The sequence below is a fragment of the Puma concolor genome, chromosome D2 (assembly GCF_028749965.1).
Source record: "Puma concolor isolate L17-30 chromosome D2, mPumCon1.1.hap2, whole genome shotgun sequence".
Classification (NCBI taxonomy): domain Eukaryota; kingdom Metazoa; phylum Chordata; class Mammalia; order Carnivora; family Felidae; genus Puma; species Puma concolor.
In genome coordinates this window covers 87675678-87700588 of record NC_141677.1, presented here as the reverse complement: position 1 = coordinate 87700588, position 24911 = coordinate 87675678, and the positions used below count along the sequence as shown (strand labels likewise).

The following is a 24911-nucleotide window of genomic DNA, read 5'->3' as shown; positions in this document are numbered from 1 at the left end:
AACGTGCATCTGTCTTACCTTTTCCTCCAGTTCCTTGATCTGCCTCTTCTGACCTTCTATTCTCTCTTCTAACTCTTTAATCCTCTGCAACGTTAAGAAGAGGAAAATCTTCAGTAATCAGAGCATGTATTTGGGAAACCAAGTACTTGGAAAAAACCCTTTCAAGGTTTGCACTCATTTACTGCGAGGGGCCAGGAGCCTGTCTGTCCTGTGTCCGTGGAATGCTGGAGGCCGTGTCTGAGCAGAGGAGTAGCCTTGCTCCCCTCGGTTTTCCTTTTGGACACAGCCATTCTTAGTCGGTGGCTCTGCTCCAACAAGAGTGACGTCTTCCCGCCCCCTACGATTTCAGATCGTAAACCTAGATCTGATCGTAAACCTAGATTTCAGATCGTAACGCTAGAAGCCCAAGGAATCGATTCACGCCCTTCCCAGATGCCCCTGCAACAGCACCAAGGCCACAAAGCCAGTCCCAGGGAAGTCTCCTCGACAAGGTGACACGGTACTCGAAGCCCCAGTCTTCGCTGTGGTATACCAGGCCGACTGGATGCAAATTTGCGTGTCCACTCTGGAACCGGATGCCGTGTCTGTACCCTACAAGCAGCCTAACTCTGGCTACAGCCTGTCGGATGGGCAAGAGGGGTCCACAGGTAATGGCCACACTGACCACCCTGAATCTGGCAGAGACTGTTCTGGTAGCTGACGATCCTCTGGTCAGACATCACCCACCAACATTCACAGGAAACCGTGGTTTACTAGTTTATCTGACTTCACAGGTTGAGCCTTTGAACACAGAACCCACCCGTAAAGCCCTTTCCAGGCCCCAAGGGCGCACACAGGGGAGCAGAGGCACGTCCGTAACACCAAGGCTGCCCAGAGTGCCAGGGCCCTGCACCTTCTGTTAGAAATGGACCTACGGATTGGCTTGAGGTCCCAAAGTGCCCGAAGCTAGAAGCCAGGGGCTTCCCCCAACACACGAGCTGCTGCTCCCTAGAAGACAACTTCACCAGGTCCTGACCATCGAAGGAGGAGTCATTGTAGAGACCTCACAGGCAGGGGTCCCAAGAGAGAGGGATGTGCAACCCATAGGAGCAGATGGTACAACCCAGGTGGCTGATCAGACGGGACAGGGAGTCTGGCACAAGGGCCTACAGTGGGAGGGCGTGGCCGTTGGCGATGTGGCTATTGGATAGCACCCGGTGAAGTGCCCGGCCATGGGAGGGCATGGCCTTTGGAGATGTGGCCATTGGGGTGGGGGGTGTGGCCACGGGAGGGCGTGGCCGTTGGAGACTTGGCTATTGGAAGGCACACTGTAGGGGGTATGGCCATGGGAGGGCGCGGCCATTGGTGATGTGGCCACTGGGGTGAGGGTGTGGCCCTGGGGGGCGTGGCTGTTGGAGTTGTGGCTATTGGACAGCACAACGTGGAGGGTGTGGCCGTTGGAGATGAGGCTATTGGAGAACACGCCGCGGGAGGGCGTGGCCATGGGACTTCAGGAATGAAGCACGCAGCCCCCTTCTTCGGGCACCCCACCCCCACCTGCAGGCGCACCTGCTGTGCCAGCTGCAGCAACTCCATGCGCTCCCGCAGGATCTGGGCATCACGCTCGCGCAGCTCGCTCATGACCTGACGCTTCCACTGCTCCACGGCCACCTTGAGCTTCTCGCGCTCCTCCTGCGACAGAATCTCGGCCACTTTGGCCCCGGCCTCCTGCTGCAAGGCGTCGTATAGCATGGCTTCCAGCTCCAGGATGTGCTGGTGGCGGAAGGGCAGGCATTAGTCTTGCCTTCTTCTCAAAGGGCTGCCTGGGCCTGACGGGGGCCAGGGAATCCCGTGACCCCCGGCGTTACAACGTCCCCAGAGCACCCACGGAGGGGACTATTTCCCCTGGACTGGCTTCAATGACCTTCTGTAGAGTGGAAACACAATCCAGGAGTAATTCGTCCAGGGGCATTCACCTCTAAATTACTGCTCACACGTGCACTGAGACTTCAGTGGCAGAATTCTTATGTCATGCTAACATCAGGGAACACAGGTGAGCAGACATTTGAGACCAGAGTACGATGACAGCCCCTAGGGAGTCGGGGGAAAGCATGACAGAGCGAAGACCTCTTCCTTCACTCATGGCCTTCATCAAACCCTGGGCTTATGAGCCCCAATGAAGGAAGAGGGGCAGTGCTCACAGGGGTTTGTCTGATATAAGGACAAAATCGACAGTAAGTCCCTGACTTCCAGCTTCTCTCTGAGGCCTGGCCACTCTGTGGTCCTCAATGACACCTGTGGTGGGTCCGTCGTGTCCCCAAGAAGATACGTTCAAGTCCTGATCCCCGAACCCCGTGAGTGTGGCCTCATTTGGAAATAGGGTCTCGGCAGCTGTAATCAAGTTAGGATGAGGTCATGCTGGATTGGGGGGGCGGGGCGGGCATCCAATGGATTGTGTCCTTGTGAGGAGAGGGGAGTTGGAGGCAGTCACAGAAGACATGGGGGAGAAGCCACGTGAAGACAGAGGCAGAGGCTGGGGGAACCGCTGAAGCCCCCAGCGGCTGGAGGAGGCAGGAAGGACCCTCCCCTGGAGCCTCGGAGGGAGCATGGCCCTGGGACACCGGGCTCTCAGACTCGGGCCCCCCGAGCCCTGGGAGAAAACCCCTTTCTCTCAGTTGCTCCCTGCTGTCTCAGACAAGGTGTCACCGCCACTCAGCCTCGAGGCCCTGTGTGCCGTGGTCCCCACCTCCCGGCTGCATCACCTCCAGTCTCAAGACGGTAAATCCCGAAAATGCGTGCACCCGTGGTGCCCAGTACATACTGCTGGACCTAGTTGAAGACGCCACCTCTGCAGAGCCATCCGGTGCCCACGCCTTCCGTGAGGCTGCAGCCCTTAGTAGCCCCAGGTCGTGAGACAAGTGGGGACACACAACTTGCACAGGGTCCCATGGGGACGGCTGGGGCCCGGACCCTGCAGGGGGCTTGCTCCGGAGTCTAGTCTTCACCCTGCCTGTGAGGGCTCAGATAGAGAGCCCCTCATGCCCCTGGTCCCCAAGCACGTAAGCCACCCTACCCCTCCGTGACCACGGTCCCCAAACATGTGCTATTCACAGTTAGGGGCCACAGCGCTCACCGCAGACTTCAGGGGAAGGACCCATAATCCCATAGGCTCCCCACCTGTGAGAGCACCCAAGAGAAGCAGAGAGGCTGACAGGCCGCGTAGAGCCAGGCCCTGGACGCCCAGGCCAGGGCTGAGAGAGCCGGGCTGGGGCCCAGGCGGAGTCGGCCGGGAAGCAGCCGTGGGCAGGGACACAAGACGAGGAGAGAGCCGCGTGGGGTGTGGGGCTCACCCCTCTGCCGCCTCCCAGAAGTCCAATGCAATGCCCAGAAACCACGAACCAATGCAAAATGATCTCTTTGCTGTAACTCAGCAGCCAAAATGCGTACCTTGTTATAAATTCCTAAGGATTTACCAATTTGATGTGGAGTACTCTCAAAGCTCTTTCCTCGGGAAACTCTCCTGGTACAATCTTTGAAAAAACCAAGTTCTTCAACTACAGAAACCCCTCTTCCTATCAAAGCCATAACCTCTTCAGAAATGAAGGGTTCTATTTCATCAGGCAAAATGATTTTGAAAAGTCCTTTTGGCTTAGTGGGCGTTTTAGGAAATGAAAAAAAATAAATAAATAAAACCTTTGGACCTCACATTTTATTGCTTTTGACAACCACAGAATAAACTCTCCCCAGTTGTCACAAGCAGCTCAACAGTCCCCATCAACGACCACTTCTTAGAGCAAAAGAGCTTAGGCGGCTAAGATAAGCTCAAGCATTTAAAGAATAAATAAATGCAGCTGAGTGTGGGGCTAAGAATTAGCATCACAATGGCCTGGCACAAAGCTCCTGGCAAGAGACTTGTGGGGACTTTCGGTCCCTATGTGAGCCTGAGCCATGGGCCACCTGGAAACTGCCCCTGGGCCCTCGGCCTCTCCCAAGCCTCCCGCAGGAACAGCCTGGTCCGTGCAGCTTCCCCAGGGCGGTCATCACACGGCACGGACCATCTTTACCCCTTCGAAACCTCAGCCGTGGCCCTGTGTCCACAGACAGAGCAGGGAGGGTGTAAACCCCGGACAGGTACCCACAGGGCACCCCGGCACCGGTCTGTGCCGCCCTCCATAACAGGGCTTCGTGAATGGCAGATAAAACTAAGCATCCAGCAGGAAGTGCAGGCGTGAATGGCAGGTGAAGAAAACAAGAGACAGCAAACGTGTGTCCTTCCTATTGGAACTGGAGGAAGGGGGCATCACGGGGGAGGGGTGTCCCCCCAATGGTCTTCCCCCGGGGACGGCCCCCCAGCCCCAATCACATCACACAGCCCTGCGGCTGCAGAGGCCACCCTGCTCCCCGACCCTCTGAGGTGCAGGTGCGTGTGTGTGTGTGTGTGTGTGTGTGTGTGTGTGTGATATGCAGCCCACTCTCCGACATCACGTTCACCGGCCTATGTTCTCTGCACTGATGTCACATATAATCAATTCCTATTCCTGAGCTGTATCCTGAGGAATGCCCGGGGCCTGGGGCTGAGCTGTCCCCTCCCTGCACGTGTCTGGGATGCAGGACCACAGCACAGGGAGCATCGGCGGCGGGGGGCTCACAGCTGTCCGGCTGCCCCCCATATACTGTGAGCATGCTTCCCACCCGGCACCGTGGACTGGAAACATGGACCCTGGCACATATTTCTGGGACGGTCCATCAGCGCCAGCTCGGCTCTCTGAGGCCACCTCCTCCGCGGCTGCTCCCGCAGCGACTGTTTGGTGAGTGGGCCACTGTCACCGCCATCAGCACCCAGCAGAGCCTCTGCCCTGCCTCGAGGGACCCTGATGGGTCAACAGAAACATCACGCTGCCAGATTCCAAGCTGGGCGATGCCCGCTCCACACACAATTACCTCGCTGTCCTCACAATCCAGGGAGCGGGAACTAATGCCTCCGTTTACCGCACGGACGCCTCTGGCCTCAGGCGTCTGCTAGCGGCAGGGTCGCTTCCGGGCCCCTCGGCAATGCTTGGGCCACCTCTCCCGGGCCACCGGGCAGCTCTCCCTGAACAGGGGCCATGACATGTGCTGGCCTTAGGGACGGCCGGTCCAGGGGAGAGAAAGGCACACGCAGTCTGGAAGCACTGCTGAAGGTGACACTGACCTGAGGGGTGGGTAACAGATGCCACCAAGGACACACTCGCGCCCCAGGAGCCTCCCACCTCTGGGACACCCCGCAGTGCGCCTCTGAGGAGCAGCCAGACCGTCCCTGATTCAGATTCGCCCTCTTGAAACAAAGGCAGCCTGAGGCTCACATGAGAATCCCAGTTCTCAAACCCAAGTCAGCGAGGACAGAGTCCCGGTGACCGAGCGGTGTGTGCAGGCACTCCCCGGTCTCGGTGCCACAAAGCAAACACCCTTCAGGTGCACGAGCAGGGACGCCTGCTTCCACGGGGCCAGCCGATGCGCAAAGGCAGGGAAATGCACACTTCCTGGAGCAGGGGCACACGCACACTTCTCAGAGCGGGGGCACACGCACACTTCTCAGAGCGGGGACACACGCACACTTCTCTCAGCGGGGGCACACGCACACTTCTCTCAGCGGGGGCACACGCACACTTCTCGCAGCGGGGGCACGCAGCGGGGGCACGCGCACACTTCCTGGAGCGGGGGCACACGCACACTTCTCAGAGCGGGGACACACGCACACTTCTCTCAGCGGGGGCACACGCACACTTCTCGCAGCGGGGGCACACGCACACTTCTCGCAGCGGGGGCACGCAGCGGGGGCACGCGCACACTTCCTGGAGCGGGGGCACACGCACACTTCTCGGAGCAGGGGCACACGCACACTTCTCACAGCGGGGGCACACGCACACTTCTCGCAGCGGGGGCACGCAGCGGGGGCACACGCACACTTCCTGGAGCAGGGGCACACGCACACTTCTCGGAGCAGGGGCACACGCACACTCAGAGCAGGGGCACACGCACACTTCTCGCAGCGGGGACACACGCACACTTCTCGCAGAGGGGGCACGCAGCGGGGGCACGCGCACACTTCCTGGAGCGGGGGCACACGCACACTTCTCGCAGCGGGGGCACGCAGCGGGGGCACGCGCACACTTCCTGGAGCGGGGGCACACGCACACTCAGAGCAGGGGCACACGCACACTCAGAGCAGGGGCACACGCACACTTCTCGCAGCTGGGGCACACGCACACTTCTCGGAGCGGGGGCACATGCACACTTCTCAGAGCGGGGGCACACGCACACTTCTCAGAGCAGGGGCACACGCACACTTCTCGGAGCGGGGGCACACGCACACTTCCTGGAGTGGGGGCACATGCACACTTGGAGCAGGGGCACACGCAAACTTCTCACAGCAGGGGCACATGCACACTTCTCGGAGCGGGGGCACACGCACACTTCGCGGAGCGGGGGCACGCGCACACTTCTCGCAGAGGGGGCACGCGCACACTTCTCGGAGCGGGGGCACACGCACACTTCCTGGAGCGGGGGCACACGCACACTTCTCAGAGCGGGGGCACACGCACACTTCTCAGAGCGGGGACACACGCACACTTCTCTCAGCGGGGGCACACGCACACTTCTCTCAGCGGGGGCACGCAGCGGGGGCACGCGCACACTTCTCGGAGCGGGGCACGCACACTCAGAGCAGGGGCACACGCACACTTCTCGCAGCGGGGGCACATGCACACTTCTCGCAGCGGGGGCACGCAGCGGGGGCACGCGCACACTTCCTGGAGCAGGGGCACACGCACACTTCTCGGAGCGGGGGCACACGCACACTCAGAGCAGGGGCACACGCACACTTCTCGCAGCGGGGACACACGCACACTTCTCGCAGAGGGGGCACGCAGCGGGGGCACGCGCACACTTCTCGGAGCGGGGCACGCACACTCAGAGCAGGGGCACACGCACACTTCTCGCAGCGGGGGCACATGCACACTTCTCGCAGCGGGGGCACGCAGCGGGGGCACGCGCACACTTCCTGGAGCAGGGGCACACGCACACTTCTCACAGCGGGGGCACACGCACACTTCTCGCAGCGGGGACACACGCACACTTCTCGCAGAGGGGGCACGCAGCGGGGGCACGCGCACACTTCCTGGAGCGGGGGCACACGCACACTTCTCGCAGCGGGGGCACGCAGCGGGGGCACACGCACACTTCCTGGAGCGGGGGCACATGCACACTTCTCGGAGCAGGGGCACACGCACACTCAGAGCAGGGGCACACGCACACTTCTCGCAGCTGGGGCACACGCACACTTCTTGGAGCGGGGGCACATGCACACTTCTCAGAGCGGGGGCACACGCACACTTCTCGGAGCGGGGGCACACACACACTTCGCGTAGCAAGGGCACGCGCACACTTCTCGCAGCTGGGGCACACGCACACTTCTCGGAGCGGGGGCACACACACACTTCGCGGAGCGGGGGCACGCGCACACTTCTCGGAGCGGGGGCACACACACACTTCTCGCAGCGGGGGCACACGCACACTTCTCGCAGCGGGGGCACACGCACACTTCCTGGAGTGGGGGCACACGCACACTTCTCGGAGCGGGGGCACACGCACACTTCTCGGAGCGGGGGCACACGCACACTTCTCGGAGCGGGGGCACGCGCACACTTCTCGGAGCGGGGGCACACACACACTTCTCGCAGCGGGGGCACACGCACACTTCTCGCAGTGGGGGCACACGCACACTTCCTGGAGTGGGGGCACACGCACACTTCTCAGAGCGGGGGCACACGCACACTTCTCGGAGCGGGGGCACACGCACACTTCTCGGAGCAGGGGCACACTTCTCAGAGCGGGGGCACACGCACACTTCTCGGAGCGGGGGCACACGCACACTTCTCGGAGCAGGGGCACACGCACACTCAGAGCAGGGGCACACGCACACTTCTCAGAGCAGGGGCACATGCACACTTCTCGGAGCGGGGGCACACGCACACTTGGAGCAGGGGCACACGCAAACTTCTCACAGCAGGGGCACACGCACACTTCTCGGAGCGGGGGCACACACACACTTCGCGTAGCAAGGGCACGCGCACACTTCTCGGAGCAGGGGCATACGCACACTTCTCGCAGCTGGGGCACACGCACACTTCTCAGAGCGGGGGCACACACACACTTCTTGCAGCGGGGGCACACGCACACTTCTAGCAGCAGGGGCACATGCACACTTCTCGCAGCAGGGACACACGCTCACTCGGAGCAGGGGCACACGCACACTTCTCAGAGTGGGGCACACTCACACTTCTCACAGCAGGGGCACACGCACACTCGGAGCGGGGGCACACAAGCCGGAATCCCCAGAGAATGAGGTTCCTCACATGCAGCTGTGTTCAGTTAACTCGTAGCAGCGTTACTTCTCACGAATCCTACTTTTTCAACTCATTTTAAATATCCATTTGAGTTCTGCCTTCACAGGGCAAAGTGCTGACGGGGCAGTAAGGCATCTCAGACCTCACTGACAGGGAGACGTGCAGAGAGTGACCCCACAGTGGTCACCCTGGACCCAGGCACCCGACGTGTGAGCAACTCCCCCCGTTTCTCCCCAAATCTGCACCTGCCCCGCCAGATGGCCCTTACCCTGTGAGCCTGGTCCAAGGACTGCTTCCTGTAATCCAGCTCCTCATCAAGGTAACCCTTCTGCTTACTGAACAGCTCCTGAAACACAAGAGGACCCGTGTCTCGGCCTCGGGCACCCACCTGGCGATATCGTGCTGTGGACACGAGGCAAGACGCCCACCAACCTTCTCGCTCTCCAGGTCAACCATTTTTCGGTGCAGGGCTGACTCCGTCTCTTCGATCTGCTGGAGCCACTGGACACAAACCGAAAGAGCAGGTGACGGTGACCTTTCCAGTGGCCACACGGGCACCAAAGCTATCCCACCTCCCCCCAGGCTCCACAGGCGGCCTAGGAGCGGGGGTCGGGTTGGCACTGTGCGCTCCGCGTGCCCAGCATCCAGACACCCCCACTTCGCCTCCAGGAAGTCTGTGCCCCACTTCTCCAGGGAAGGGAGGGGAGGGTCGTTAGCAGGGGTTCGGCGGGAAGATACACCCGAGAGCTCAGCCGGAGGACGTTCTCCCCCAGTCCCATGCCCCCTGGAGCCCGACTTGCCGGGACTCCCTCTCCCCTCCCTGCCGGAGGCCCTGGGAGTGGGTGCTGACGGCCGGCCCGCCAGCCAGGCTCTGGCTGGGGGGTGGGGGCCCAGGTAGGCCGGGCAGCACCCAGAGGAGGGTCCTGGTGGGGTGAACAGAAAGCAAATGGTACACAGACCCACGACACTGCCTGGTCCTTGGGGAGGAAACTGAGGCAGAGTCGGCCTCGACACAAAGTCTGGAGGATGTGTGATGTGCACGCACGTGTGGTGGGCGCTGTCTGACTGGCGTGTTGCCAGACCTCCCAAGGTGGACAGGGTTAACGGCCTCCCCACCCCCAGCCCAGAAGCCCCTCCTCCAAGGACCGCATCCTCTCTGAGCTCTGAGCACAGAGAGAGAGGCCTGCAGGGCCCAGCCCTGTCCCAAGAGCATCCACACGGGTGCTGTGGTTACCTTTTCGGCCAAGGTCAGGACCGTCCTAGCTTGTATGACGACCACTTGCTCCTCGTTGGTCAGATTCTGCACCCAAAGCAGACACGTGTGCAGTCAGGGGCAGCGCTTTCAGAGGTGCCCAGACTGAAATAATGAGGTAGGGGGCAAATGGGGGTGCCGGGCGCAGTGTGGGTAGGTGAATGGGGGTGCCCGGTGGGGGGGTAAGAGGAGGGGGATGAATGGGGATGGCAGGTGGGGGGAATGGGGGTGCCCAGTGGGGGGTGAATGGGAGTGACCAGTGGGGGCTACGAGGAGGGAAGTGAATGGGGGTGCTGGGTGGGGGGTGAATGGGGGTGCCTGGTGGGGGGGTAAGAGGAGGGGGATGAATGGGGATGCCAGGTGGGGGGAATGGGGGTGCCCAGTGGGGGGGGTGAATGGGAGTGACCAGTGGGGGCTACAAGGAGGGAGGTGAATGGGGGTGCTGGGTGGGGGGTGAAGGGGGTGAACAGGGGTGCCGGGTAGGGGCTGCCGGGAGGGGGGGTGAATGGGGGCATCGGTGAGGGGTGCAGGTAGGAGGTGATTGGGGGAGCTGGTGGGGAGGGGTGAATTGGGTTTCCTGGTGGGGGTGAATAGGGGTGCCAGGAGTGGGACTGATGGAGAAGCACAGGGGACTGGGGTCACCTCTAAGGTCACTTTTTCTGAAATGGTCTCCTGGGGTCTTCCACCCCTCTACTCCTGACCCTGGGGACTCCGAGGTGCTTCTCTATTCTGTCCCCTCTGTCCTCCATTGCTGGTGACCAGGACACTGTAAGTAGCCAGCTGAGGCAGAGGCGGGGGTGGGGGGGTAGCAGAACACAGGCAGCGGCAACACACGTGTCCCCGCCGTTCCCGTCCACGTCTTTGTTGAAAGCCAGCTGCCGCGTGTGCAGCCCGAGTTACTATTATTAAAACACCGCCCGGACATGCGGGGTGAACACCTGACACTCATGGCTACGAAATGGTGTCCACCCCTCCCCCGGCTCTTTGTCTTGTTCTGCTCAGCGTATTCATGCCTCTTCCTAAGGGGCCACCTGGGTGCTCCTTCTGGGCGAGTCTGGCTTTGGGGCCAACGAGCGTCCTCAGAGGCTACAGGCGTTTCACTCACTCGGACCCTGACTCCCACCTGCAGCAGCACCGGGGCAGAGCAGGAGCTGGACCGTCCCCACTGCGGGGCCCAGTGTGCGGGACAGCCGTGGGTGCGGAGGGGAAGCAGAGACCAGAGCAGGGCAGAGGCTGCTGGGATCACTGAGCCGGAGGACAGCCCCCTACAGCCTGGAACGCCCCTGACTCAGGGTCAGTCTGTTCAGAAAGCCCTCCCAAGGGCAGGGGTCTCTCACCATCCTCTACCCCAGCAGCAGTCAGCAAAGGGGGGGGGGGGGCAGTGACCAGGTGCCATAGGCGCAGAGCAAGCTGTGTCCTTGGGTCACAGTGACCCCGACTCGGCACAGAGCCAGGCTGGGAAGGCGCTCCTCACACCCCTGCTCTCGGGGAAGCTGGCCAGGCCCCCGTGCACTCCCTCCTCCCAAGACAGGAACCGGGGAAGGCTGAGCAAGGGGCTTCAGGGAGATCCTCCCAGGACATGGTTATGCCGGGGGCTGAAGGGCCTGCAGCGTCCCATGGGGCGAGCAGCCTGGCCAGGAGGTGACCCCGTCCCCAGGCCCCAACCTCAGCCAGGTGCCATCTGCTCCGCCTTCCCGGGGTGACCCATCTCTCTGCGGTCCAGGTACAGCAGTGGCGAGTGGCGCCGCCCACCAGGGAGGGCGGGGATCCACTCGGCCCCTGCCAGCCTCTGCTCAACTCCAAGGGCCCCGACTCTTGAGCAAACCGAGGTCTGGGGTTCAGGCACCCACGTAGCCAGTCTGGAGGCTGCGAGCTTCTCGGAGGTGGACTGTGCCAAGCAGCCACAGCACGAGTATGTCCTGGCTGTGACCGTAGCAGGGGCCAGGCTGTCCCTGTCACCTGCTTCAGGTGCCAGGCCACTCTGAGCTCCAGGAATGGATCTGTGGGCTCAGGCTCCATGGGGCACAGTCTTGGGTCACGAGGTGCGTGTGAAGTGTGCCCATATGCTCAACTGTGACCACCTGAAGGGATGTCCTCCGACCCACTGGCAGGAACTGCCATGGTCTCCCCACAGTCACCTGAGCATAAATCTGAAGGTGTGTCCTCTAGGCCCCAATAGCCTCTGTCCCCATACTCTGAGGCCACTTGATGGCCCCATGGCTGTCCTGCCTCCTGGTGCTCTTGAGTAGGCAGCTACAGGGTCGTAGAGGGGCCCTGGACTGAACTGGACAGTGGTAGGCTGAACCTACACCAGCTCCGTGACCCTGAACGGGTGTCCTCTTGGGCCTCAGTTTCTCCAGCTGTGAATCGGAAGGTTAACCAATATGGTTCCCAAGAGCCTGTGATGGGGCCTGGCAACTCGGGACCGGACCCCATCCTTGCCACGAGCTGAGGCCTCAACGGCCTACAGCCGAGATGGGTCTGGGGGAGGGCCAAATACAGCCAGCAGAGCCTCCCTTCCCAAGTGAAGGGGGGCCAAGGACAGAAGAGTTCTTGTCGACACAGGGCCCTGTACACGTCACAGCTGCTGGGGAGAACAACTAGCCCCAGGAATACGCGTGAGTGCCTGGGTTTGGGTGTGTGTGCCTGAGTATGAGTGGGTGTGTTTACACGCATTTGTTTTTGAGTTTTTCTCTTTCCGCTTCGTGCAGTGCGCTAATTTGACTAAGTACCTTGCTCTTTCTCAAGAGCAGTGACCAGGATGGGGAAACCAAGGTGTCTTAGGATTAGCCGTAGACTGTATGCTTATTGGTATACCTTGGAGGAGGAAAAGTTCTGGGTGGTGAGTGAGGCTGCCTTCTAGCACAGCTGAACTGCTCATTGGACAGGGGACTCAATGAGCGCAGAATGATGGATAAAGGACAGATAGAAGATGGGTGGGTGGATGGATGGGTGGATGGATGGATGGATGGGTGGATGGGTGGGTGGATGGGTGGATGGGTGGGTAGATGGATGGGTGGATGGATGGGCGGGTGGAGGGATGGATGGGTGGAGGGATGGGTGGGTGGAGGGATGGGTGGGTGGAGGGATGGGTGGGTGGAGGGATGGGTGAAGGGATGGGTGGAGGGATGGGTGGAGGGATGGGTGGATGGATATGGGTGGGTGGGTAGAGGGAGGGGTGGGTGGGTGGATGGATGATATGTGGATGGATGGGTGGGTGGATGGATGGATGGGTGGATGGGTGGGTGGATGGGTGGGTGGATGGATGGGTGGATGGATGGGTGGGTGGATGGGTGGGTGGATGGATGGATGGGTGGGTGGATGGGTGGGTGAGTGGGTGGATGGGTGGGTGGGTGGGTGGGTGGATGGGTGGGTGGAGGGATGGGTGGGTGGGTGGAGGGATGGGTGGATGGATATGGGTGGGTGGGTAGAGGGAGGGGTGGGTGGGTGGGTGGGTAGAGGGAGGGGTGGGTGGGTGGGTGGATGGGTGTGTGGGTGGATGGATGGATGGGTGGATGGATGGGTGGGTGGATGGAAGGATGGGTGGAGGGATGGGTGGAGGGATGGGTGGGTGGAGGGATGGGTGAAGGGAAGGGTGGAGGGATGGGTGGAGGGATGGGTGGATGGATATGGGTGGGTGGGTAGAGGGAGGGGTGGGTGGGTGGATGGATAGATGGATGATATGTGGATGGATGGATGGGTGGGTGGGTGGATGGGTGGGTGGATGGGTGGGTGGATGGGTGGGTGGATGGATGGGTGGATGGGTGGGTGGGTGGATGGGTGAGTGGAGGGATGGGTGGATGGGTGGAGGGATGGGTGGATGGGTGGAGGGATGGGTGGATGGATATGGGTGGGTGGGTAGAGGGAGGGGTGGATGGGTGGGTGGGTAGAGGGAGGGGTGGGTGGGTGGATGGATGGATGGGTGGATGGGTGGGTGGATGGGTGGGTGGATGGATGGGTGGATGGATGGGTGGGTGGATGGGTGGGTGGATGGATGGATGGGTGGGTGGATGGGTGGGTGAGTGGGTGGATGGGTGGGTGGGTGGGTGGGTGGATGGGTGGGTGGAGGGATGGGTGGGTGGGTGGAGGGATGGGTGGATGGATATGGGTGGGTGGGTAGAGGGAGGGGTGGGTGGGTGGGTGGGTAGAGGGAGGGGTGGGTGGGTGGGTGGATGGGTGTGTGGGTGGATGGATGGATGGGTGGATGGATGGGTGGGTGGATGGAAGGATGGGTGGAGGGATGGGTGGAGGGATGGGTGGGTGGAGGGATGGGTGAAGGGAAGGGTGGAGGGATGGGTGGAGGGATGGGTGGATGGATATGGGTGGGTGGGTAGAGGGAGGGGTGGGTGGGTGGATGGATAGATGGATGATATGTGGATGGATGGATGGGTGGGTGGGTGGATGGGTGGGTGGATGGGTGGGTGGATGGGTGGGTGGATGGATGGGTGGATGGGTGGGTGGGTGGATGGGTGAGTGGAGGGATGGGTGGATGGGTGGAGGGATGGGTGGATGGGTGGAGGGATGGGTGGATGGATATGGGTGGGTGGGTAGAGGGAGGGGTGGATGGGTGGGTGGGTAGAGGGAGGGGTGGGTGGGTGGGTGGGTGGATGGGTGTGTGGGTGGATGGATGGATGGATGGATGGATGGGTGGGTGAAGGGATGGGTGGATGGGTGGAGGGATGGGTGGAGGGATGGGTGGATGGATATGGGTGGGTGGGTAGAGGGAGGGGTGGGTGGGTGGATGGATGGATGGGTGGGTGGATGGGTGGGTGGATGGGTGTGTGGGTGGATGGATAAATGGAGGACAGAGGATGGAGGGAAGGAGTACAGATGGATGGACGAATGGAGGGATGACAGACAGGGTAGAGGGTGGAGGGAGGGATGCACGGAGGGCGGGATGAAGGGGTACAGTCACTCAGTAATTAGCATTCTTCCAGGAGTTTGCCGTAGAAATTGAAACTGTCTCCTTAATAAGATTTGCAGATTATAAATGGTGCCTGCCCCTCTCCCAAAACCAAGGGGATGGGAACCCCTAAGAGTCTGGGCTATCTAAGGTACAGAAAGGAGCTGCAGAGTATCAGGGGTACGGAGAGGATTCCGGAAACTGAGAAAACACTAGCCAGAAGCACCACTGCCGGAGGAGACGGTGTGCAGGCGGAGGCCCCCCCACCCAGCAGAGCACAGCACTGAGCTCCGTGTCTCTGGCTGCTAGGCACCACCCGGCCGGACACGGGGACAACATGAGAAAGGGGCCGCCCCAAGCGCTATGGCCACAGGGAGGGTGCGGGCGGGCAGGGCAGCTGTGGCAGGTTCATGGTGGGACTCACGGGGCCCCTGACCAAGGGGGGCTGATGGGGGTGGTGGCTCGCATGAGGAGGCATGCACAAGTCAGGAGAGCGACATACACTTACGGCGTTATCCCCCAGGATGTCCAGCTGCTTCATCAGCTCCGCGACCAGGATGTCCTAGAAGGACAGACGGGCTGGGGTGAGTGCCAGCCGGGTGGGCAGCACGGGGTGCAGGGCGGGGGGGTGGGGGGCTTACCGTCACGCCTTCCGCTTCGCAGTAGGCCTGGAGGGGGCTCTTCCCTTCCGCGAACGGGGTGTGGTGGAGGTTGATGGCGGGCGACTTCCTCTCCCTTTCCTAGGACAGAAAGCGGGAGGCTGGCGCCGAGCTGTGCTGGGGACCCGCAAATAGGGTCCACGTTTGTGAAACGAAGCCCCAAGGGCAGCAGGCGGCCCCTGTGCAGACAGACGCTGGCGGAGAAGGGAGCTCCCGGCCCAGACAGGCCCTGGGGATCCGGCTCAGCTCCCTGCTCCCCGGTCACCACCCCCGCTGGCGACCTGCCGACCTGCCATCCACTGTGAACTCCAGGGCTGTTGGGAGCCTCAGGGAGCGGGTCCTCCACAGGCTGACCACAGCAAGACCCTGGGGACCCCCATCTTCTCACAGTATCATACAAAATGTGGTCGCTCCCACCAGCGAGGGTCATGCCCTCGTGGTCACCAAAGGTCCCAACGGTGACCAGGACTGAGAAGGGGGCCCCCAAGGGGTGTGTAGGCGGCCCGCAAGGCAAACACCAGTCCAGATCACTTCCTCACGCCTCACAGGTGGACCGTGCCCCCAGCTGCCCTCATGGGGAGGAGTGACAGTGGCAGGTGAAGGCAGCAATGTGGCCGTCCACGCGTGGCTGGCCCTTTCCCCAAGGGAGCCTTGCTCCAGCTCCCTCCGCTGTAGGAGGCCAGGGTCATGGCAGAGGACAGACAAAGGGCACCTGGTCACCGTGTGGCACCCAGCTGCCTGCACTCAGGGGCTTAAATGAGCAAGAAGGAAACGTCGGCCAGGCTGACCACTGTGGTCGGGCGTGTGGCCCCCACAGCACAACGAGGCACAGCCATGATTGTCCAGCCCCCACGGGTCTAGAAGCAGACACTCATGTTTCATTCTTCCGGGGTACGTTTTGTCCTTGTTTCCTCCATGGTTCCCCACGCAGAGGGGGGCTCCTCTGCCCCCAGAGAGGCCCTCCCTCTTGGGGTCATGAACAAAAGCTCAGGTCAGGAAGGCCAAGTGACCAGCCAACAGGCCTCCCTCCGTCCGCGGCTGGTGGCCTGTGCCCCTTGTGCCCACCCCGGCTCTGCAGGCTGGTGGCCTGTGCCCTGACGCCCGCGCCCGCCCTGAGACACACCTCCAGCTCCAGGATCCGGAACTCTAGCAGCTCGTTCTGGTCTCTTGCATCCTGGACCTCGTGTCTTAACCGACCCTCTTCCGTCTCCATTTGCTTGATCTGTAAAATAAAAGGCAGATGAGATGCCTGAGGTCACAGGTCAACTCCCCAGCTGTCCTGACAGCTGCTGGCTCTCTGGGGACAGCTGACCCACCCCAGTGCCCAGAGACCTCACTCCAGCTGGAGTCCATGTGGGTCCGTCCTAGTGAGACAGGGTTGAGTCTCCAGCCGTTGGTTAATCGGGATGGGGGGACGCAGGGGCAGATCAGGGGGCGAGGAGCCCCAAGAGCCCGGAGCTCGGCCTGGCCATCTGAGCAGAGATGGGGAAGGGAAGGGACCCATCAAGGGAAGAGACGGTAAGATGTCCCTGTATGACAGTGCTCCTTAGAGCCCAGGCTGGCCCAGAAGCAATGGAAGGGCCATGAGCCATCGCTGCCTGACCCCCTCCAGAGTGAACTTTACTAATTAGGAGGTTGTTTAAACAGAATCAGAAACATGCACGGCCCATGCCCTCCCAAGGGTGAGCGCCACGCATCCTGGGGCACTCAGCCTTGTGAACACAGGAGAGGGTGTTCCAGAAGGGTGTCTGCTGAGGGCGGGGGCTCGGCCCATCCCCCCGAAAGGAAAGGGTGTTCCAGAAGGGTGTCCGCTGCGGGCAGGGGACTCGGCCCATCCCCCGAACTGAGCTTGGGGAACCGAATACCCTGCTGGGATGCTCGGGGGTGGGTGGAGAGATGGTTCCAGGGGTTCAGCACCCAGCAAGGGAGCCGTGCGTTCAGGGGCAGGGCCTTATCACAGTGCATGTGTCACAGCTGAGGCCGTGGGGGAGCACCCACAGGCCAAGAATGTGACCCCATGTCCATGGTAGGCAGAGAAAAGTACAGGTTTGAAGTGAGCACAGTGTTTGCACATGGACATTGTGCCTGTGTGTGTTTAAATGTGCACGTGTATGTACTGCGTGCACATGAGTGTGTATGTAAGAAGTACTTAAATGTATGCATACAAACGTGTGTGCACACAAGCATATACGAGAAGAGTACAGGAGTACAATGAGTAAGTATGTGTGCACAAAAGCATGTAGGTATTTTTGTGCACACACAAGCATTTACGTGTGCGCAACTGTTATGTGTACGAGGGAGTATTTAAGTGTGCACAGTGGTTAAACGTGCTCATGGGTGTGTATGCAAGAACATTTAAGTGTGCACGTGTGTTTGCATGCACACGAGTGAGTGTGCACGTGCATGTTTAAGGGCACACAAGATTTTAGCGTGCACGTGAACATTATGTGTGCACACAAGCATTTCCGTGCACACACACGTGTTTACGTGTGCAGGTGAGCACCAGAGAAGGTGAGCACAGCTGTCCTGATTTAAGATACAAGCAGGAAGCACGTAGGTGTCACTCAGTGTTCAAGACATAATACCCAAAGCACAGCCCCGTGTGGGACTAACGGCTTCAGGCGGGGCGGGTGGCTGAACTGGGACCCACAGCCTTGGTTTGGGGGCTGCTGGTCTGTGGGAAGCACCGTCGAGGAGGTGGCCCTTGAGGCTCGTGAGGACACCCTAGTCTGGCTCTTCTCGGGAAGGGCGGCAGATGCCATGGAAAGTCCTTGGCCCAGGGCGAGGGCTGTGGCTGGGAGGGACGGGCCACAATGGCACCGTCACGTAGGCATGACGATGGTGGGGCTGCGGGAGCCAACTGTAAGCCCTGGTGGCCTTTCTGCCTCTAAACATGTAGCTCCGGCTCCCATCCTGTTCCGAGCCACCTGCTACAGCACTCTGGGCCCTACCCACTGGGGACGGTCCCCAGCTGCCCAAGTGTCATCTGACGAACCATGTACAGTCCTCGGCCTTTAGTGCTGTGGGTCCCTCCCTGAACCGGCCCCAAGAACGGGCTGGATCAGAGAGGTGGTGATGTAGGCGGAGGTGCCCACGAACAGACGTCTCACGTCCAGGGACAAGGGGAAGCCAGGCAGCTCCTGGGAGGAGCTCAGGCCACTAACAGGCACTGGCCAGCTGGGCACCGTGTTTCCTGACCAGTCACATAAAGCCTTCTTCCAGCCAAAAAGCCCCAGTCTGGGGGCGGGGTGACAGGGATGACAGCATTTTGGAGCCTCCTGTTAGCCACAGCCAGGAGAGTCCATGGCCACGGCCACAGCCACTGCCAGGGAAGCTTTGGTTACGTCACACGCCCTCACAGTTGCGCGGTGGTGACAGAAACTGAAGCCCAGCTCCCGGGGACCCTCAAAGGACCTCTTCCCGGAATACAGTGTCCTGGCTCAACAAGGCTTCTGAATGGGGTGACTCCAGCGGTTTTGAAAGGACAACTCTTCCACAGAGCCTGCCTGGCCCTCGCCAACCACAGAGCCCATCCGTGGGACAAAACAGGAGCCCAGACGCAGCTCTAGACGCACGGCTCACCGTCTCCAGGAGGCGGAGGGGGCGGCCTCCCGGGAGTGAGCCGCCAGCAGGCCCGGCGAGGGGGCGGCCACGGAGGCTCTGCCGAGCGACCCCCCCCACTCCCCCACCCCTGCCCAGCAGCACTGGCCGCACACGCCCGGGAGCACAGGGGAGGCGGCCAGAGGGCAGGACGGCCACAGACATACCTTCTCCACGAGCTCTTGGTTCCTTCGATACAAAGCTTGCTTCTCTTCAATCCACTTCATGTCCTTGGACGCGGAATTGAATTGGAGAAACAGATTCACCACAGGGTTAATCTCCAAGTCAGCATTTAAATCACAATTCAGCAGAACAGAGGATCCGACCAAAGGACTCAACACCCAGCTTCTGACATGACCACCCGGGATGGCTCACTCGCACAGCTAATGAACACCTCTGATTTCACCCTGTATCTCCTGGGAGGGACCCGGACAGAGCAGACGGGGGCAGCCCCACTTCAGGCGGACCCCTGGTACCCCCACGTGGACAGCGCTCCCGGCCAGGCACCAGCGGCACGTGGTACCACGTGGACGTCACGGGTCCGGGGACCCTGACTGGAGCCGGCGGGAGCCAGGTTCCCTCGACAGGGTGGGAGGGGGGCGCCCGGTCCATCTCACTCTCGGACACTCAGACGGAGGCATTTGTGCAACAGCGAGAGATGTGTGTGGCCGCCCTGCGGACCCCGTCCCAGGGTCAGGCCTTGGGGGAAGCACAGGGTCTCCGGCGTGCCCCCTGCCCCCTGCCCCAGCAGCGTTTCCAGTCAGGTGTCAGGAGGAAGGCCTATTGCCCCAGCTTCTTTCCAGCAAAGTCATCTTCGAAGCTTGAAAGATTCATCTCAGCAGATGAAAGGCAGCGTTGTCTTCTTTTCTCCTTCTCCTCCTTCTCCTCCTTCTTCTTCCTCCCCCTCCTCTTCCTCCCCCTCCTCCCCTTCCTCCTGTCCCTCCCTCTCCTCCTCCTCGTGTCCCAGCTACCACCACTGCTCCTATCCAGCATGGCGTGGGGCCCAGGGATCTCAGTCTCGAAGTCCAGGCAGGGTCCGTGAGGACTGTGCACAGCTCAACTCCAGAACGCCGTTCTTGCAGCCCAAGTGTGCCGTGGCCCCGGGCGGAGATGTGGTGGCCGTGGTGGGGCGCGAGCCAATCTGGCGCTGAAGCCTGGCCGCATGCTCAGGCAGGGGTGCTCACAGTGTGGCCCCGGTGTCACTCAGGCCCTCCTCTTGTCCGGCCAGCCGTCCACCCGGCAGTTAACATGTCAAGGACCGCCGTGGGTCTGCACGGGGCTCGGTGCTGGGCCAGGCGCCTTCCAGGCAGACCCTCCCAGCCCTACGCGGACGTCGTCCTGCCGCATGGTGACTCCACCTGGAGCTGCGCCATCCAGCAGGTCACAGGCCCGTGGCCAGGGCGGGAGGATGCCCTCCCACGGGGTTCGAAGAGCCCCGAGGTGGTGAGGGAGTGATTGACAACCTCCAGGGGCCTGAAATCCTGGCCCTGAGCTGGGGGAGAGACGGGGCCCACCCAGACCAAGCCCAGAGAGGCCACGCACTCTCGGCCGGGCGCGTGCCCGCCCCGTCAAGGCTGCTGTCTCCTTCCTCTGGATACAGATTCCTTCCAGTTTTCACATTTTTGATCGAGGTGTGAGTCTTCAGTGCGCAGCCAATAACTTTCACCCGCACGCGCGCACACGGGCCGCCGCCCTCCCCAGGAGTCCGTGCCCCTCAGGCTCCCTCCGACCCCCTGGAGCCCCCCAGGGACCCGGGCTCCACACACCCACCTGTCCCTGCTCAGCCAGGGTCTGCTCGAGATCCTCTATCCGCGTCTGGGCCCTCTGCACCTCTGCTTGGAGCTGCTCACGGGTCTGTAGGACGGGAGGAGACATACATCCAACTTTCTCTAAAAGCCAGGACATACCCACAGGGACAGAGACTCTCAGCGACCTTCTGCCTTCTGCCTCCGCCACCTCTGCTACCGGAGAGGAGGCCGTTCTCCCCTTTGCAAGGAGTGCTCAGCACGGAGGGAAGAACTCTGAGGCTGGTTTGAAGCAGGCGACCTCACTTAGACCACAGGGACGGCCTGCAGACTGACTCTGAGAGCGTGCTGGCGGAAGGAAGTCTGTCACAGGATGGAACAGCTGATGGGCGTGGCCGGGCGCGGCCCAGGGGGGCTGGTTCCAGTCTCGAGGGCGACAGTGAGGACACTGGCAGGGCTTGGCCATCTGCCCAGCAGGGACCAGACGCCCTTCCCTTCCCTTCCCGCACAGGCGCCCTCTGCCGGTCCTGGCTTCACCTGGATTCTGCTTGCTGACTTCACTCACTTTCTCCCCCCGGGGCCCCCTGTGGAAGCCCACGCTCACTGCCCTGGTGCATGCAAGGCCCCCGAGGGTCCAAACCGCCCTCCTGGGAGTTCATGTGCACTCGTGAGGTCCAAGCTATAGGGCACTCCATTCTTCTGGTGCTCCTGCTCCCCGGGGAACAGCCTCCAGGGCAGATGAAGGCACAGGGTCAGGGGTCCCTCAGCTTGGGGAGGGCAGGGTATCCCCTGGCCGGGCCCTGGGTGCCTCTCCTCATGACATCGGTGGACCCAGGCTCTCCCTCCCCCGGCCTCTGCTCTCCATCCGCAGAGATGAAAGTGAAGCTGGCCGGGGTCCTAGCTAGTCCCCACCCGATTCTCTGGAGGCCCAGGGGCTCTCCAGGCAGCCAGGACACATACGGTCTAGGGGAGGGGACCCCGCTGACACTGTGCCCTGGTTCGAAGACGTCCATGCTCAGCCGGCCAGCCAGAGTTGCAGAAATGGCTAAGTGGTGTTGTCCCGTGTAGGCTGGGGACAGAGCTGGCCCCCAGGCCCCACAGCAGCAGGGCAGAAGACCCCTTCACTCCACAGGGACGAAGCTTATCTCTCTATGCCGGGCATGCCCTCTGAGCCCCAGCAGAGCAGGCCACGCATCAGGGACGGGGGTAAAGGGGGTTTGGGGGAGGGCGGCAGGACACAGCCCCCCACCACGGCCTCCCCTGGCGGCCGGCAAGGGCACCTGCCTTTGGCGGATGGACCATGAGTACCTGGCCCAGGGTCCAGGGAAGCAGGGGCAGGAGGGGACACTACCTGCTCCCGGCTGGGCCTGCCTGGCGAGGCTCAGGGGAAAGGGGGGCACGGCATCCGAGCTCAGCGTTTACCGGACAAACAAATAATCTTGGCTTGTTTCAAGAACCGAGCTGCGATGCCAGGCCTCCTCTGGCTCTGGGCCTCAGTTACCGGGAGGCCCCAGGAGCGCCACCAGCAGGTTGGCCAGGAAGCCGACTTTACCTTGTCCGCCAACTGCAGTGCCCAGAGGGACAAACCCGGCTCTCCGGGGGGGGGGGGGGCACCGCTCACACCTGTGCCGGGGCTGCCCTGGGGTCCCACCCGCGGCCGGCCAACGGCCGGCGCCACTTCCCAAACACGGGCTCCCGACGGCCTCGGCGAGCATCGCCGGGCCCGACAATAACCGCGGGACGTGGGAGAGGGCTTGGCCCGGAAGGCGAAGCGATGCCAGTGTCCCTGCCAAGGCCGGGGGGTCAAGCGGGGAGGAGCCCCGGCGGGAGCCGGAACGTCGTGGAGTAGAAGTCAGTTAGACCTTAACTTCTCGCTCTGCGTCCAGCGTCCCTCCGACCTGCTCCTGCAGCAAGGCGTAGGCTCGCTGCAGGGCCTGGTACTCCATGGTCAGCTGCCGGAACCTCAGCTCCGTCTCCTCCTTGGCCACGCCCTGGAGAGGTGCACGGAGACACGCTGTTACCCGGGGACCCGGGGAGGTGAGCCGGCTGCGCTGAGGCCAGGGTGAGCCTCAGGGGCCGGGAGCCCGGCCAGGGCCTCAGCTGGGGCCCCCCTGCGGGCCAGGTGAGCGCTGGGCCCGAGAAGGCGGTTCCTCCCCACCCCACCGCACAGCTCAGGCTCCCTTCCCACGGCCATCCCCACATGCCTTCCGACCGCAAGGACACCTGCTGCCCCTGGGAAAAGGCGGGGGGTTGCGGCTGCCTTGGCGGGGCCCCAGCGGACCCCGAAGTGTTTGCTGCTCCAAGGAGAACACCCCGGTCTGCTGCGGGAGGGTGGCTGTGTCTGAGAGTGACCGGAGCCCGGCCCCTGCTCCTTATCCCCGGGGCCAGTGGCAGCAGCTGGGCTACCATGGCTTAGGTCTCTACGTGGGTCGGTGGCCATGGGGCCACCTGCCCGGATCTGCCAGGGGAGGCCTGGCTCATGGCCCGAGTGCCCCTGGACAGGTCCGTGGACCGCCTGCCACTACGTGTCCTTCAGCCACAGGGGCCGGGCGGGTCGGACCAAACCCAGCACGGGCTTCCTGCCACATGAGGGGGCTCAGATGTCTGCTTGCGTATGAGGGCGGTTCCTTCCGGAAGGGGGGTTGGGCAGGACAGGCTGGCTGGGCTTTTATCAAAGACAGGGCTGCTCCTCATTGTTTTGTTGCCTTGATGTACGTCTCGGCGTGGCCCGGACCCCAGGGCAGCCTGCGAGAGGGCAGGGGTGCAGGCAGCCAGGGAGAGGCACGTGGCCCTCCTCGCCAGGTCCCTGGACCCCCGGAGCCCCGCCCCGGCCCGTGCAGAGGCCCCGTGAGACGCTACCTCATCCAGGTCATCGTCGGGGGTGCACGGGGTCTGGTCCGTCCTGTCCGTTTGGTAAGAGACAGAGGAGCCATCAGATTCCAGGGAAGCCTCTTCGTCGTATCCAAAGAACGTCTCCACCACAACCGGCTTCTGACCAAGAGGGACCGGGTTAATCCACACACAGACCCATGTGCCCTCCCCACCCCACGTCCACTCTATCCAAGTCCCTCCTGCCAGTGTCCCCGACGCTCTCCCAGATACAGGCCCAGAAGGTCCCAGGAGCTCCCCGCGGCCTCCTTCTGCTGAGTCCCCGATGGGGCCCTTCACGGTCAGGCTCATGAGGGTCACCGGTCACTAAGGCTGGAGGGCGCCGTGGCCGATGCTCCCTGCCTTCACCATCCCGTCCTCGGCTGCTGAACCTGTCCTGCACGTTGAGGGCTCCTGGCCTTTATCCCAGTTGCCCGGATTCTCCCCACTCCCGCCTCCCGGAAGCCCGGGGAGCAGGGGGGCCTGGCGGAGAGCAGCAGGTCCACTCTTACCACTGCACTGCCGGGCTCCCAGGCCTCCAGAAAATCTCTAAATACTCTGCCATAATCCCAAAGATAGAGACCCCCAACCCCTCTCCCTCCTCCCATGGGCCTTTCTGGGGGCCAGAGAAGCCAGCATTTGTGCCTAAGGAACATCTCACAGCCTGTGTGAGGAACGACCACTGAGCATTCAAAAGCCAAACGAGAAAACACTCATGTTGCAGAAAGCAGCACACAAGTTACTGTTCCTTGAGGCTATCTCCTGAATCTCCTTTTTTAAAATTAATTAGTTAATTTATTTGTTTTTGAGACAGAGTGAGCACAAGTGAGGGAGGGGCAGAGAGAGAGAGGGAGACACAGACTCAGAAGCAGGTTCCAGGCTCTGAGCTGTCAGCACAGAGCCCAACATAGGGCTCGAACCCACAAGCTGTGAGATCATGACCTGAGCCGAAGTCAGACGCTTGACCCACTGAGCCCCCCAGATGCCCCCTCTCCTGAATGTCCTCTAATAAAAAGCACATATTTGTTGAAAAGATTGTGCTTCCAATTTCCTACGGGCGCAGGCATGCCTGGGAGGGACCTGTGTGGGGCCAGCAGACAGGTGCTGCAGCCTGCAGTGCTGGCCGGGGACCATGTGGTGACGAGGCAGGCCTGTGGACTCCAGCGCAAGAGGGAACTCTACCTCCGAGCTGGCAGAGGCAGGTCAGGGTCCAAGGCTAGCCCCTCCTCCTTGCCGTCAGAAATCATATCTTCTCTGGGAAAGTTAAAAGCAACAAGGTAGGATTCCTAAATTTAAAATTATAATCATTGTGTTGATTTGGGTTCGTTTTGGTTATTGTACAGTAACGATTTTTAAAAACAATTGGGGCGCCTGGGTGGCTCAGTCGGTTAAGTGTGTGTGTGACTCTTAATTTCGGCTCAGGTCAAGATCTCATGATTTGTCAGTTCAAGCCCAGCATCAGGCTCTGCACTGACAATGTGGAGCCTGCGTGGAATTCTCTCTCCCTCTCTCTCTGCCCCT

General features: G+C 61.6%; 1 protein-coding gene across 33 annotated transcripts in view; it reads right to left on the bottom strand.

The window, feature by feature from the left end:
* The window catches only part of JAKMIP3 (Janus kinase and microtubule interacting protein 3), a 115625-nt gene that overhangs the window by 18132 nt on the left and 72582 nt on the right, over positions 1 to 24911 (bottom strand). For 9 of the 33 annotated variants that reach the window (XM_086681208.1, XM_086681217.1, XM_086681214.1 and 6 more), the window contains 12 exons: positions 23382 to 23510; positions 22385 to 22513; positions 20548 to 20631; positions 18945 to 19007; positions 16301 to 16399; positions 15160 to 15258; positions 15021 to 15080; positions 9598 to 9663; positions 8796 to 8864; positions 8632 to 8709; positions 1549 to 1752; positions 19 to 84 (listed from right to left, as the gene is read on the bottom strand). In XM_086681208.1, the coding sequence (XP_086537334.1) occupies positions 19 to 84; positions 1549 to 1752; positions 8632 to 8709; positions 8796 to 8864; positions 9598 to 9663; positions 15021 to 15080; positions 15160 to 15258; positions 16301 to 16399; positions 18945 to 19007; positions 20548 to 20631; positions 22385 to 22513; positions 23382 to 23510 (1146 nt within the window). Of the gene's footprint in view, positions 1 to 18; positions 85 to 1548; positions 1753 to 8631; positions 8710 to 8795; positions 8865 to 9597; positions 9664 to 15020; positions 15081 to 15159; positions 15259 to 16300; positions 16400 to 18944; positions 19008 to 20547; positions 20632 to 22384; positions 22514 to 23381; positions 23514 to 24911 lie in introns of all 33 variants that reach the window. The other 24 variants (XM_086681207.1, XM_086681216.1, XM_086681210.1 and 21 more) reach the window with 8 other exon arrangements.